General features: G+C 40.7%; 1 protein-coding gene across 1 annotated transcript in view; it reads left to right on the forward strand.

Annotated features, from left to right (window-relative positions):
- The first annotated feature begins 9,460 nt into the window (after positions 1–9,460).
- hecw2b (HECT, C2 and WW domain containing E3 ubiquitin protein ligase 2b) overlaps positions 9,461–16,386 on the forward strand; it is a 28,513-nt gene continuing 21,587 nt past the window's right edge. The window contains exons 1-5 of the mRNA XM_062445551.1: positions 9,461–9,948; positions 14,711–14,818; positions 14,952–15,046; positions 16,032–16,107; positions 16,198–16,367. Of these exons, the coding sequence (XP_062301535.1) occupies positions 9,558–9,948; positions 14,711–14,818; positions 14,952–15,046; positions 16,032–16,107; positions 16,198–16,367 (840 nt within the window). The 5' untranslated portion in view covers positions 9,461–9,557. The remainder of the gene's footprint in view (positions 9,949–14,710; positions 14,819–14,951; positions 15,047–16,031; positions 16,108–16,197; positions 16,368–16,386) is intronic.

Here is a 16,386-nt window from a genome sequence, read left to right on the forward strand (position 1 = left end):
CCTGGTTGCGTCACCAAATGTTCCCGCCCTTACCCTGACGTCACAATTTCTGCCGCCTAGGCCCGCGAAAGTAAGAGAAAAGGAACAAAAGGAAGGAAGTGAATATTTTAGATTTTATTTTCAATCTTCCTTGTTCTGGAGGAAGAGGAGAAGCGGCGCCGTCAAATTTTTTTCCAGGACTGAGCAGCCGCACACAAAAAAATCTTGGGAGGCCTCGAAGGATAGTAGTGGTATATCCTCCAAAAACAGGGAAAAAAGGCTGAATTTGTAGGGTGCATTTGAAGGAGCCTTCGAATTAAGACAGCCTTCATGCAGCGTTGTGACGTAATTGGCGTTCAAATGTGTCCTTCGAATGATGCAGCCGCTGAATTGGGACAGCTTTACTGATTCCAGGTTTAAAAAAAACATATTGTAAGTTTCAGTCAGTGTTAATTCTACATACAAATTGAAGTAATGTAACCTTTCAGTATTTATAACATATTAAGTAATCTCAAAATCATATTACAGTCCAGTGGGGAATGAGTCAGCGTTAACGTTAGCAAGCTATGCTAACTACCACTTTCCATGTGAAAGCTAGAGTCAGCCTCCAGGTTCAAGTGTGTTTTAACTCATCTTTTATTTTTATTTTTATTTTTTCACAATTTTCAAGTGTTAAAACACTGGAGGTTTTCTTCACTGTAATCATTTTTCCTCATCATATTGGCTATTAAAAATATCTCCTTCAAATGTGCTTACGTTAGCCAAAATCCACAGTGTGTCCACGGAATGTTCACAGCGTCAAGTTCCTCTTTGTGTTTTCTTGGACAGTGTTTCTCTGTTGAGCTGTGGTGGAAGTAGAGTAACAAAAAGAGAGACTTTGCCACTAAAAAGTTTGCTTTTCTTACCTTCTCTACTAAACTATTACAAAAATAAGACTTAAGTTATTCTCATATGTGCTTTTAGCTGTGTGTGATCTCATCCATATTGCCTGTTAGCATTATGTAAAGTAATGGAGGGTTTGGAAGTGCAGGCTATGCTAGGTACTGAATTAATGAACTAGTTTTAACAACAGGATCATAGATACACACTGATTTGACTGATTTATTTTAATGTGCAATAAAAAACACACACATGGTTGCATTGCTGTGTCACATGTGCCTGTGGTAAAATGAGCTATTTATTTGAATCATTCTTAAACAGATTGTACTCTGTTGTTTTTTTTTTTTACACAGTTCCATGGAGTGTTGTTGGGCCACACAGCCACATGAAGGGGAAAAAAATAGACCAGACGTTAAAAAAAAGAAAGCGAGCAGCGGCTTCTGTGGTCAGTGTGGTAGTTTCAGCTGATCATAATGAACACACTGTACTGTAGCTGAAGCACCTCACTGCTCCGTGTATTTAGGCTGTGAGTTATAACTCTGACAGTGTGCTTATTGACACCACCGGGGGACAAACTCCTCCAGTCTTTATTCTGTACAAAAAATACTAAAGTTGATCTAATGTTAAAATGAGGCTTCAGCAGTCTGAGTTAGTCAAATCTAGTGAGGCTCCACCAAATTCCCTCTTCCAAAGACAGTGTTTCTTTGTTGTGTAGATATCAATATCTGCTCCGAGATGTCAGTCAACCAATGACAGTAAAGCACCCAGCGGAGGCTTGAAGCCAGCGTCATCAGATTGACTTTTTTCTGTAAAAATATTTTTCTTGATTCCTTCATGGAAAAGTTGCACATACAAGCTGATGAATCAACCTTTCCTCTCCTGCAGTTGACTGAGGTGACACAGCATAGACTTAGAGTAGACTCCAACACCAAATGTCATTTCAGTCACTACAACCAGCCTGAAACTTTACTCCAGCCTACTCTATTTGGTTACCAAGTCACAGCCGTGACCCTCTCCTATGTGGAAACAATGGAATATTTTTTATGATCATTTGAAAGATTTGTTCAAAATCAGTTTTTATCCTGTTGAACATGCACAGCTACACAGTAACTGCAGTATCATTCTAGTTTTTAGAGTATCTGCATTGAGGAATGAATGTGGTGCTCAGCACAGGCTCATACTTTAAAGCGTTTGGTGTTAAACGACTGGTGTGACCGGTGCAGAGTTTTATGTGCATGCCTAACGTGGAATGCTGAGCTGTATGACACAGGCCGACTGAGGTCAAAGGTCATCTCATTGAGGACGTGTGAGATGAGGAGGACAGAGGAGGGAAGGGGGTCAGAGATGTGGAAGAGGGGGGCAGAGGATGGGGAAGCAGGGGTTTCGTCACAGGTCCTGTATTAATAGCTCAGCCTTTAAGTTTGACCTGGAATGCCAAATGTAAATTAAATTGGAGTAGGCAGCAGGAGAGAAGCAGCAGATCAAATGCTTCTCAGCTCACTGCACTTGATCATTTTATAACTGATTTCACTTTACACAGCTGATAACTTTCTGTCCTATGTTACATAAAGCCAAAATAATACAACTTTTAATCATTTAAAGCTAAAATCCACCAATTCCACACAAACAGTTTGATTCCATGCATTCTTCCTTGTTGTCAAAACCTGGTGACAACATTACCCATAATGCAACTCAGCTGCAGACAGGTTGGAGATTCAGGCAGCTAATATAGCCTGGAGCTGTTAGCATTGAGCAGGAGGTCAGGTAACCTCACGAACTACTTCAAACTGTTTCCATCTTCCTGTAAACAAACTGGACTTCCCCTTTAAGAGCTATTAAATGACACACACACACACACACTGGACTTTGTGTTTCTTTATATACATTTTTTTCTGAGGCACAGCTTCCAGACCAGCTGATGGAAACCCCTAATTTGCATTTAGTTTCCACTGCAGTCGGCTGAGTTCATAGTTGCTGGACAGCTGGATGGAAACATGGCTGCAGAGCTCCAGCTGCAGATTGAAGCTGTGTGGTAATGCAGCGGATTAGAAGAGGCATTCAGTAAATACCCCCCCCTACCCCAAACCACCCCCCCATTCTGTTTTAATCCTGCTGCTGGATCAAGGACACTTACCTCCTGAGAGCTCTGTGTGTGTGTGTGTGTGTGTGTGTGTGTGTGTGTGTGTGTGTGTGTGTGTGTGTGTGTGTGTGTGTGTGTGTGTGTGTGTGTGTGTGTAGCAGGGTTTTAATTTGGGTGACTCTGAGGGTGGAGCGTGGTAGTTTTTGGTGCGTTTTCTGTGGAGAAGAGTGTGTGAGTGTGCTTAAATTCACTCATACAAAGCATCCAGTCATGTAGTATCATTTTGACTCTGCACGCATGTGTGTGTATATGCGAGTGTGTGTGTGTGGGGCGGAACAAGTGGCTCGAAACTCTGCCAATAGCACCATACTCAGCAGTGGCCTCTGCCCTAAGCTATTTATAAAACTATCTGGCCAGATGTGTGGGTGTGAAGAAGTGTGTGTTTGTGTGTGTGTGTGCCTGGTTCAATATTAAGGGTTTTATTGTAGCATGGATCACATCATTGCAGCTATAAAAAACACAGTTAATTCCATAAAGAAATAAACCGAAGGAGTTCATGTCGAAGTCCTATTTGAAAGGTGAAATAAAGTATCACAGCATGTGTGAACACTCCACCTTCAACTTTTCCATCACTGATTTACCAAAGATTAGATCATGTGATGGTGTTTTGGGTACATTTTGAGCTTTAATACAATGTGTGCACAGGATACGTAGTCAAAGCAGCACGTTGGCACATGTTCACACACAGTGTTTATTGTAGGATGTAGATAGGATGTGGACTTAAAGCGTAAGAAGATGTTTTGGGTTGCATCTCTGTGTATTGAGCTGTGTTATTAAATCAGGAGTGTATCTGTGAGACCAGACCACACAGAAAGCTCTCTGTGAATCATTATTGACATCCGTCTCTCACCCATCTCACAGAACAGATGCGCTTTGCATCCGAGACACACGTATGTCACCACATAAACACTTATGTTTTGAATGCTGCAAGTGAAGCGTAAACCACACACTTATTTAAAGGAGACGCGTTCTGCATATTTTCAGGTCTATATTTTTTATTCCAGCACTTCACTGGAAGTTTAAAATAAACATCTTATTTATCTTATACAGGCCTTTTACATCGTCCCTCAATTTAGCCTCTGTTTGAGACAGGCCTCTTGTTTCTTAAAGGCCCCCCACCCAATGACCTCACCCTACTCTGATTGGTTAGTTTCCAGAGCTTGCGTCACGACCAACATTTTTTTTCTTTTCTTGTTCTGTACTCAAAATGTCAACTTCTCAAATACATCTAGACATGATGGAGCCCGATTCCCATCTTTAAATACGAGAGTGAACAATTAAAACAACACACAGGAAAGCCGTAGCGACAACCTTAGCAACCAAAGCTACAGAATGGGTGGCCATATATGGGCATGTGTCACAATCTGACATCAGATCGTCGCCAAGGTAGAAAAAACCGTAGCCAACAAAGCATTGAGAGCAGGTTGAAGCCTGACTTTTGACTTGCAGGGAACATTTCTACTTGTTAACCTCAAGTTTTTGGAACCGTGTTTAACATCCAAAATCATAACAGAATATAAATATAGAAACAGAAACCCTGAAAACACATGTGTCCCCTTTAAAATATTATTAATCAAAGCACCCAGTGTCTCCATGAACTGTCTGCTCTGACTATGGCCTGACTTCCCTGTACAGCATCAAATGAATCAATAAAAGAACAATGCAGTATTCTTCCTGTGTGTTCTTAATGGAGCCGACTTTAAAACTATCCTGTCCAGTACACTTGGCTGCTGTCCTCTCAGTGTAAGTTACACTTTTATATATGATATGAAGGAACACTGAAGACTCTCTGGATGATTTGGTCCGATTTGTTGTTGGAAACTCATACAATGGGACTGACTTCTTCTTTTTTTCCTCCAGAAAATGAGCAACCGGCCTATTTATAAACCACATTCGCTGTAGGTTGAACGCCTCATTTCCTTTTAGCGCTTTTTTAAGATAATGTGAAGAAGAGTTTCCACAGGGCATCGTTTCCATGGAAAGAGAAGCTGCTGTGACAGGAAGGTCTGAGCAGGACTTAGTCAGCCTCTCCGTTCTCGGCACGGACCAATTTCGATGTTTTAAATGCAAAAAATCTAACACATCACTTATATTTTCATAAAAGATTAAATCTTTATCTTTATTCCAATCTTTGTCTGTTTTAGATAAAGTTAAAGCAGGTACAAGTCACATCAGCATCCAGTATGGAGGTATCAGCACTTACACTACTATCTACACTTTCCTATATTCCTCTCTATTCCTTCTCTCTCTCTCTCTCTCTCTCTCTCTCTCTCTCTCTCTCTCTCTCTCTATCAGCAGCAGCGTTGGGGAAAACTAATTGGGAAGCGTCCGGGGGGAGGGTGTGCCAGCGCGTGAGTGCACATCCGTCTGGTCTTATAATGGCATAAGAAGGATGGGGATGAGGATGGGGAGGAGGGAGAGGAAGGAGGAGGGGAGTGGCGGTCGATCATTAGGTTTGACGCGATGGAAGCAGAGACACAGGGGTTTTTTTTGGCGTATAATCGCCTCTCGTCATGGCAACGGAAGCGCGCGCGCGTAAGGTGAGCTAAAAAGAGGAGAAATTAGAAAAGAAATGAGAGAGGAGTGCGACGTTGAAAAGAATAGGCGACTAAGTGTTTTGAAAGGTCGACAGGATGTGGTTTTATTTCCATCTCTGCAGGAAGTCAGATTGAACCTGTTGACCTGTGAAGTAGCTGCCGCTGTATAGAAGTACACCTGCTAATAGAACATTAATTCATACTGTGTGAGCCACATAATAACACATGTTTGTATTGTGAGGTGTGTCAAAGTGAAGTAGTTACAGGTTGGCTTGTGTTAAAGGTTGAATGAGCCTGATTAAGACAGTGTGAGCTTGTGTAGATAGTGTTTCATTGACAGCTGACTCATTCTCCTGTTGTTGTGTTGGACATGTTACACTGTTTACTGCTGATGATTATTATTAGCTCAGAGTTCACTGACATCATCCAATACCCATAACTTGACTAAAGGGTCGTGTCCTAAATCACTCTCCATTCACTACGTAGAGCTAAAAAAGAGGAGGTGATTCATTTAATTGTCCATCAGCAGAAAAACGACTCAGCAGCTGCTTTGATCATTTTTCAGAAAAAAATTCAAATAATTTGGGCATGTGAGAATTTAATGTCATATGTAATAATAATACGAATAATAAGAATAAACTTTATTTATAGAGCAGCTTTCATACAAGAGATTCAGCTCAAAGTGCTTTACAGAGAAAAAAAAATACAATACAATAAAACAACAGCAAATATACAATAAAATAATATAATTAGAAAATTTGTAAAAAAAAAAAAAAATAAATAAATAAAAAAAACATTTAGTAGAAATAAGTTAAATGACACTTATTAAAAGCCTGATTAAATGAATATTGTTTTAACTTTAAGGTAAACTATTCCATCATTTTGGAGCATAATTAAAGACAGATTCATTCCCTTAGGGGAAATGCAGGTATCCAGTAGCTCATAAAAAACACATTCATAAATAAATAAGAACATATATACAAAACACTTTGATGTTAAAAACAAACAAAAAAAGAGCAGATTCAAAATGTAACATTTAAAATAAAAATGTAAAATGATTATTGCACAATTCCAGTAATAATGCGAGCCATGACTATCTATTGATGATGTTGAACATCAATGGAGTAAAAAAGAATCTGTAGATGAATCAGTAATGTTAGTTGCAGGTCTAAGACTATATTTACTGTTCATATTTACTGTCTTTTTTTTTCCATTTCCACAAATCTCAACACCAGAGCTGAAGACACATGTTAGAACATGACACATAGAGCCACAATGGCCACATCTGGAAATACATCAAGTAGCGGGAACTTCCCTTTAAATGATGATGTTAACAATGACTCCTTTCCATTAATTGTCCCAGTAAGCCAAATCAGTGAGTCCGCTGGAACTGACTCATCTCAGTGGAATGCAGCCATCATTAAAGCTGTTCATGTCACATTTGTTCTCCCTGTTTGACAATCTTAATGTCTGCTGTGAAAATCTATAGAGTAAACAGAGAGGTGAAGGATGGAGTGATATTGGACACAGCTGAGGTGTAATTAACCAGAATAATAGATAACACCTGTGTGAGTGTACAAGACCTTTTTAAATAATGTAGCTTCAGTGTGTCACATCTTTGGCTCCAAGCTGATTGGCTCCTACTGGATATATAAATCTTTACAAACAGCTCATAAATATTAAGTTTCATTATAGTCAAATTGTTTCGAGCAAAGGTTTCTCACACAGGGACTATTTTCAGCAGCGGAATAATCCACATTGGTGAGACGTTTCTACAGACATTCATGTTCTCCAGACGATGTATCCTTCATGATTCTCTAACTTTTTATTTAGCATCACTGTTATTGCATCAAAATCTCAGTTTGTACAGTACTTTGTTTTATCTGTTGAACACTTACCACGTACTAAATTGCGTGCACGTTGCAATAGATAGATAGTTTTGCGGGTGATCTACTAAGAATAACTACGTAAATGAAAACAGGTGCAACAGGGTGGAGACAGCAGTATTTAAATGAGGGTTTTGTGTCTTTATGGAGAGTTTGGACGAGCAGAAAGCTGCAAGCACAAAATGAAATGTGATCAGGTTCTAGTGGAAGAGGTTAACTAATATATTGAGTTATAACAAAAACTAATATTACCAGAGAAACCCACATATGTGAGAGTATTAGTGACAAAGTCAATGCTGTTCGTAAAACCTAAAATATTCCACTCCAAAATGATTAACACAGGTGGAAAAACTCCGTCCTGTGTGTATTCTGTCATTGTGCCTCCATCTCCTCGTCTCCATAGTAACAGCCGGTTAATACCTGTCCTTCAAATGTTTTATTTATAGACGCAGTTAGCGTCAGAAAACATGCAAACCTTTAGTAAATCAGGCCCTTAAAGTACAGTTGCTTTGGTAAAATATTTTATTACATGCTTTTTTCATTACAAAATTAGATATGATTATACATCTTGAATCTGCAAATCTGCTACAATTAAAGTTCCCTTCTTGAAGCAAGTTTGGAGTATGTACGTTTTACTACAAAAGGCTAATGGTAATGTTCCTGAATCTAACTGTGCTCATAGGGATTGTTGTCTTTTTTAAAATTATACTTCACACAAGGTTCCATACCATATCTATTCTTTTGGGGGCAATAAATGATTATTCCACAAAGTAACCTGCTCTGATAAATGAATAACAAATACAGTAAGGATTTCATTCTGTAGTGTTACAGAACTGCTCACATGACTGAACATGAACTCGATGAGTTTTTAAACAACACTGGAGCTCTACAACACAATGGAATAAAATATGAGGCTTTGATACACACACAGTACTTGCTAGTGGATGAATTATTTGTGGATTTTTGGTCCTTTTATAGGATTTGTTGCCAATAAGAACAAACTTTATTATTTAAAGAATTGGGTCAAACATCTGGAGAGAAGCCAACATAAGAAGTGATGCATTAAAACAGCTGTTGTTACTTTTGACTTTTTTTTTTTTTAATGAATTGTGAATTTTAACTCCAGCCCTACCAAACACAAATATTACCATCATATACTGACCACCATTCCTCTTTCCCCCCTCTCACCTTTCTCTCTCCCTCTCTCTCTCTCTCTCTCCTTTAGGTCTCCAACCTCCCTCCACCCCTGTCCTCCCCGTGGATCATAGGACCGCCCTCTCATCACCCCCCCCTCCTCCCTGGACACACGAGCAGAAGGACTCCTGGATCATCCTTCCTTCCTCATCTCTCTCTCTCTCTCTGCCCATCTCCAAATTCCCTTGATCATAATGGGTGCAGGGATGATTTTTAAAGTACTGTAGCGCCCTGGAGCAAGGCGTTGCTCTGCTGTCAATCATAATATGTGAAAATGGACACATGTTGCAGTGTGCTGAGAGGGATGTATCGACACTCGTGATATAAAGGAGTGATTTTAAAGGAAGACAAGTCCTCCTAACATCTTGAATGAAAACGAGTGGAAGCTGGAAGCTCTAAAGTGCCTTGCTCAGAGGAATACCAGCAGGGTCAAAGACATGTGTGGAGAAGAAACCAAAATCCAGACTGTCCTATCAGCTGTTTTTTAAAAATTAGAGGTGCCTTGGACAGTGCACTTCCTGCCTCGTTATCACTCCATTTCCTCTTCTTTACCTCCATCTTTCTTTACCTCTCCATCTGTCCTTTATCGCTCCTTCTAGTTCCACGCTCCCTCCTTCCCCTCCCCCTCCCCTCCTTGTTTTCTTTCCTTAGCAACCCCCCGACTAGCCTCCACCATTCGCCCCTCCCTGGCAACGGCTGTCCTCCCCCCCCCGCCCCCGCCCCCAGTCATCCTCCCCCGCCCCCTCCACCTCCTCGGCCCCCGCCTCCCCCCACCACCACCACCACCACCATCACCACCACCACCATCACCCTCACCCTCCTCCACCCCACTCCCACCACCACAACCACCACCACCAGCACCACAATCACCACCACCAGCTCTCCTCCTCCCCCCCTCGCTTCTCGCCCCCTCCCTTCCACGCCACCGCATCGGTGGCGACCATGGCGACAGCTGCCACCGCCTCCTCCTCCTCGCCCTCAACCTCGTCGTCGGCCAACAGCAGCGCCCGGGATCACCTGCTGGCGGTGCGACGGCGCACCCCTCACGGCCGACCGTACACCATCGGGCCGGATAACCTGCGCAGCCTGTCGGTGCAGGGAGAGGTCGGGGGGTCGCCCTCCGCCTCGTCTTCTTCGTCGGGGGGCCAGCCGGAAGCGGCGGCGATGGGGCTCCAGAGGGCCAATAGCGACACGGATCTGGTGACGTCAGACAGCCGCTCGTCACTCACGGCGTCCACGTACCAGCTGACTCTAGGACACAGCCACCTGGTCATCTCCTGGGACATCAAAGAGGAAGTGGACGCCACCGACTGGATCGGCCTGTACAACATCGGTGAGCAAACTCACTTCACAAGCTGGAACAGTCTGCTTCACGAGGGAGACTTTAATCATTCTAGCTCTCTATTTTCTATTTTAATAAGAAGAAATGGAGAAAATTTGACCATTTAACCATTTTAATCATTTGCAATTTATCCTTAACTGTAAGTCTAGAATAGTTAGTAAATAGTGAAACACCCCTGACAAATTCCCACACCAAGGTGAACTCTTCAAAATCTAAGGATATTATATAAAACTGAAAAAATTAACGAATACTCACGTTTGAGAAGATGAAACAAGACATAGTTTATTAATTAATTAAATTACTGACAAGCATCTTTCAGCATGAGAAGCTGCACCAACCTGGAAGTCAGAGTGGACATCCTGGAGCTCTGTTACACATGTGTTTACTACTCTTTACTACTCGAAATTCTCAGTTATTTTTGAAACAATGGGTCCTTGATTTCACACAGATGTAGACAAAAGCAGACTTGTCATTTCTAGCAGACAGATGTTCATTTTGGAACCTGGAAATTGGTATAAATTATTCACTTCATGCCTACATACATGATATCCTACTAAGACTAAGGTTAACACTACATGTTCCAGACAAAAATGTAGTTATTTCATTGAAGATGTGTATCATTTTCAAATCCTCAAAACACCACACTTGTGTAAATTGAATACTGGACCGTGATTGGCTTCCAAACTAGTTGTGATGTCACAGATCCTGCTCAGAGAAACCTTTTCCTCTTTCAGCAGATGAATGTAAAACAAACTCTGCTCATACATCATTCTGCACAGTGAAGCTCAAACATCACACTTTGATCCAAGGAACAAGAAAAAAAACAACACATTTTTGAGTGAAGGGCAACTTTTAAAAGATGAAAGCAGACATTGAACACATTTTTTTTTTAAATTCAGTGCAGGTCTGAAGTCTTGGAATAACATTGTGTCAGGGTGGCTCAAACAAAAATCCACCTCTGCATATCTTCCATTCTTCTGTATCATCTTTAAAACCTCAAATCACAGCACATCATCACATTATCAAACCAACGTCCATTACTGCACTCTTCTATTCTTGCTTACTCATCATCATCATCATCATTATCTGTCTTCCTGTCTCCTGCTTGTCTCTGTCTCGCACTCCCCATGTTGCCTCTTCCTCTCTCTGTCTCATATTAGTCTGGTAATGAAAGTAAAATAAAAGTTGCTATAGGATAGTGATATGATGTTGTTATTGAGGAGGTTGCGACATGTAATTCATCCCTTCAAGGTTAGAGCATTACATCAGCCCCACTGCTGTTACAGTAACCGGCTAATGGATTGTGCGTGTGCTTGTGTGTGCGTGTGCGTGTGTGTGTGTGTGTGTGTGTGTAAGAGAAAGACAGTGAGAGAAAGACAGTAGGTTACCCTGATGAAAATTGATGCTGACTCAGCATCAGTAGAATTTAAGAGCACTATGTCTCACGCTCTCTGACTCTCACGCACATCATTCCAATCATCTTCTCTCCATCCTCGCTAGACGTGCTTGTGAATGACAGCAAGTTTGTGAAGTGCAAACTACAAAAATACAAAACTTAAATATTCTTGGATATATTCAAAATTCACAAAAAAATTAAAAATACACCTTCTGCACTATAGATGTTCTTTATAGGGACTGTGATACATTATGACTATTATTTTACAGTAGTTAAAGTATTCAAAGCTGTCTCATTACAAGAAGACTATTTAATGTTAGGGACTGTACACAAATTACTCGTGTGGGGACAGCAGCTAAATTTGATGTTTCACTTTTTTAAAAATCAAATATCTCTGTATGCTCTCCATAATTTTATTTTTTTAATTGTAAGGACTTCCCCCAATATAAAAAAAAAAGAATTTAAGAGATTAACAATTTGCCAAATTTATGGCAAACATAAAAACATGCCTCCTTTTAACTGCACTATATTCCAGCTGCTCTCTACCTCGCCATTAAATCACAAGCTACTAAATGAACAGATATTACCACAGAGTATCCTCAGTATGCTGGCCAACGGCACCAGCTCTGTCTCATATTCCTCCTCTGTCATAGTACTAAAGTCTCTGTGGAGCCAAAGTTGCATTATAGGCTTACTTTTTATGACATATTTCAATTTACTGTAGTTCTGCTCTCTGTCCTCTTTGCTAGAGATAACATCCAATCACTGACATCCACAATTGTTGTGTTTAAAAAAAAAAAAAAAAGAGACATAGATCCTCTTAGCTACTCGAAATAAAGCCCTGATACAAAGAAATAAAGATTACAATACCTCCCTCCCTCCTCATCCTTTTCTAAACCGTCTCTAAAATACAGTGAAACAGCAGGAAACACTACAGATGGGGTGGGGGTCAATTTTAATTAAGCTGTTTTTTAAAAATGTATCTGGATAAAATAGAAATATATATATATATATATAATAAATACATGCAATACATTAAGTATAAGAAATTAAGATAATTCAAAGAAGAAGTGATGTGTAAGTGTGTTTTTCCACTTGCTGGTATTGTTAGCATTCATTCAGAAATGGCAGCATGAGTTTAATGTGAGATAAAAGCCTGTTTCTGATAGCAGTCAGTCGCTGCTGGGCTCAGTAATGACCTGTAGTTCTCTGGCTCAGGTGTGAAAGAGCCGCTTTCAGCAGTCGGTGAAATACACACCGTTTTACAAAAGCTAAGGTCATCTCAAACCACAGGTGACTGATTTTATGAGTGTTTGTGAGAGAGAGAGAGAGAGAGAGATTGCCTGTAGACAATGTTTTATCTGAGACAGTGAGATAGAGAGAAAGTAGGTGAAAGGTGAGCTCTTCCTCCCTCCAGCCACTCTGCAGCTCTTCAGTAGTATTGACACAGGTAGGGGGGGATTTCTCAGGCTTTACTCCCCAGGGTCCAGCACCGTCTCCAGCCTGGCTGTCGGCCATACTCCCATGGAGCCTCCTGAGCTCCATAACCTCACTCTGCTGTGTGTATGTGTGTGTGTGCATATGTGTGTCACACCTCTCAGACTGTAGTTTATAAGGCTTGGGTGACTTCGGGGTTATCAGGTCAGACAAGTGTGTATGTGTGAGGAATACGTATATGCTGTCAGTGACAAAAGCTCAGGGTTTATTGATGGTGACCTGGTGCGACAGAGGGCAAGGGATGTACGGTGTGTGTGTGGCTGACAGATGTCAGGATTGATCCATTAGGACATGGGCCATTTGTCATCTTTTACACAGGGGTAAATATAAATGTTTGATGGCTCACCGGGCACAGACAGTGATGTGCTGTATGACCTGAGGGTAGAGTTTCCCTCAGGAACCAGCACCCCCCCTCACAGCACTCTCTCACACCTCTCTGTAAAATCTGCAAAATAGATCCAAACAATGTAAACTGAGAACAAGCAAACACTTAAATGCATCAATGATGTCCATGGGAAGATTACAAATGATAGGAAGGCCCAAGAAGATGACTGGTGTGGATTTGTAAGGTGGCCTGGCTGAAACAAATCAATTATTAATGTGCAGCTGCATTATTAAGTGATTTCATGGTAATTCATCATTCAAAAGTAGCTCATGATGTGAATCTGTACAGTATAAATCTGCGTTTATGCCATTGAATCACACAGTGGATATCACATATAACCAAAAACAATGTAAGAAGCAGCACAGTACGTATCCAACTACCAATTATATTCACCGTTGTGTTTTCTCTTTTATTTTCTCAATTCATTGATTTGTCCTTTTGTCGGGAAAATGTCAGAATAGTGAAAAATTAGAGTTACAGACACATTCACATTACTTGTTCTGTTTAACCAGCAGATATTATATTTTTACTGCCTTTTTTTTTTTTTTTTTTACATTTGAGAAGCTGGAACCAGCAAAACACCTCAAATGATTAATCAATTATCATATAGACAATTATCTGTTTGCTGGTCGATTAATTGCCCCTTCTCTACCGCACAAGCTAACAGACCATTTGACTGATGAGCCACATTTAAAACCAAAGCAATTGACAGCCTGCTGGTGATTGATGGGATTAATTAGCTTTAGGGTGAACATGCTAACATGCCCGTAAACACATACAAATGGACGATTTTTGCCACAGAACTTTTAACTTAAATTGTAAAATATTAAATTACACCAATCACACAGCTTAAATCAGCGTCTTTACTTACTGTAAAATGAGAGGAAACGCATTTCTTTCACATTATTGAGCTCAACTGTAGAAAAATTCAAATTAGCTGACCAGTTCTTCAGCTAATGAGCTATCAGCTAACAGTTTTGTTGCATATTTTATGTTATTTTAAACTCGTTTTCACCTATTTTACATTCAGTCACCTTTTTAAAGCAATACATTGACATTTTTAGGAAATCCACCGAGAGTTGAAACCATTCTCACTCAGTTCCTGCCTGTTCAGTGTGAAGCTACAGCTAGCAACCGATTAGCTTAGCATAAAGGCTAAGCTAACCAGAGCCTAGCGCTTTTCAAAGGTTAAAAAATAACTTGTTTTGATGAATTTGTTCAAAAACTCAAACTCAAACTGTTAATGTGCAAAAAAAAGTCATTGTTTGTTTATTTTTAATTTAGTTGGTAGGGCAAGAACATTCCAGTAACTGCTTTCGGCACCAAATATGGGACCAAATGTAGCTTGTCATTTTGGTCCTAGACACCCTGCTTTTGTCTCCTTGCTATTGTTGCCTAGTTCACAAAAATAGTGTGTAAACAAAGCCAAGTGTGTGTTAGACATTGTATTGAGTGTATTTGTGTGTATCTGACAGATGAGACGTGTGTGGCCAACGTGTGGGACTCTAAGAACCGTGGCGTGAACGGCACCCAGAGAGGACAGATCGTGTGGAGACTGGAGACAGAACCCAACTTCATGGAGCGTGAGTGGACTCCACGGGTCTCTGTGTTAGAAGAAATGTGATATTAATGTTTTGTTTTTCTTGAACTATAATAAACTTTATATTAATAAGAGTATGCATTGAAAATGAGAATGTATATGATCTCTCTCTACAGCGGAGACTAAGATCTGCTTTAAATACTATCACGGTGTAAGTGGAGCATTAAGAGCAACGACACCTTGTATCACCGTCAAGAACCCTGGAGTACCGGTACGTACGTGTGTGTGTGTGTGTGTGTGTGTGTGTCAGCTACATCTCCCTCACATCCCTGCAGTCATTCCTCCAACTCTTTTTACCACTCTCTCTCTCGTTTTCTCCCTCTAATATTTTATTTGGTCCTTTTCTCCTCTTCTCTCTCTGTACCTCTGACTTTTTCCTAGTTTATCCAGTGTCTCAGAATCCCTAAATCCATCAAATAATAGTTAAACTAAGACTAAATACATACTCAGAGTAGAACAGAGAGACCCAGTATGAACCTCTCATATAGTACCCAACAGGTCAGTTAACATGTATTGCTGTTATAAAGATATTTCCAGAATGCTGAAAGAGAAAATACTGTCTGTTTCACACAGTGGCTGAACTCATATTCCAGTAAAGCCCTGGATTAAAAATACAGACCTGTAAATATGTATAATGTTAAATAAAAGTGGGAGCAAAAATGCACCACTCATAGTATTTCTGCCCATTTAATACTGATTTCCTACTCTATAATACCTGATAAACATGAGCCCTGTTTTTTCCTCATATTTAATGGTCACAAACATAATCCTGCCACCTGACTGTCTTCCAGAGGCCAGTGATCAGATTATCAGATCCTCCTCCTCCTTTCACAGTGACTATGTAAATGTCAGCACAGGTGGTTTTAAAAGCAAAGCTCAAAATCTCTTTTTCACTCACAGCTTTGACTTTAGTTTATGGCATCACATGCAGCTGGGTCACTTATCCTATTAGCCCCCGGAATTTATGGGATGGAATATTTTGGATTGAGGGCAAGGAAGTAGTGGATGCTGCTGGATTCTCAGCAGCACGAATTTAGGCTGAAAGACTTTTGCTTCAGTCAGCCACTATAACTCCACTAATTTGTCATCAAACTCATGTATTTTTCTTTCTGAGAGGTTCTGAGAAGTTCACTCTAAAAAGGTGGATGGTAAACAATGCACTCATACTGCTTTCCCATTGGTTGTTTTTTCATCAGGTGGGCAGTGAAGGCCAAGTGGCGGACCAATCAGGCACTGAGCACTGTCGGACACTAGTCAGCTTCACTCTATCAGGTGAGAGGAATAATCCAGTACAGTTTACGTCCAATAACACACACACACACACAGTCACACACACTCATCAATGTGTATTTTCTGCTACAGGCATCCGGGCATCAGGCCTGAAGAAGGGCATGTTCTTTAACCCGGACCCCTACCTGAAGATGTCCATCCAGCCCGGAAAGAGGAGCGGCCTCCCCAAGTTCACCCACCACGGCCAGGAGAGACGATCCTCCATCATCTCCAACACCACCAACCCTGTGTGGCATGGCGAGGTCAGCACAGACACACACA

The sequence above is a fragment of the Scomber scombrus genome, chromosome 24 (genome assembly GCF_963691925.1).
Source record: "Scomber scombrus chromosome 24, fScoSco1.1, whole genome shotgun sequence".
Classification (NCBI taxonomy): domain Eukaryota; kingdom Metazoa; phylum Chordata; class Actinopteri; order Scombriformes; family Scombridae; genus Scomber; species Scomber scombrus.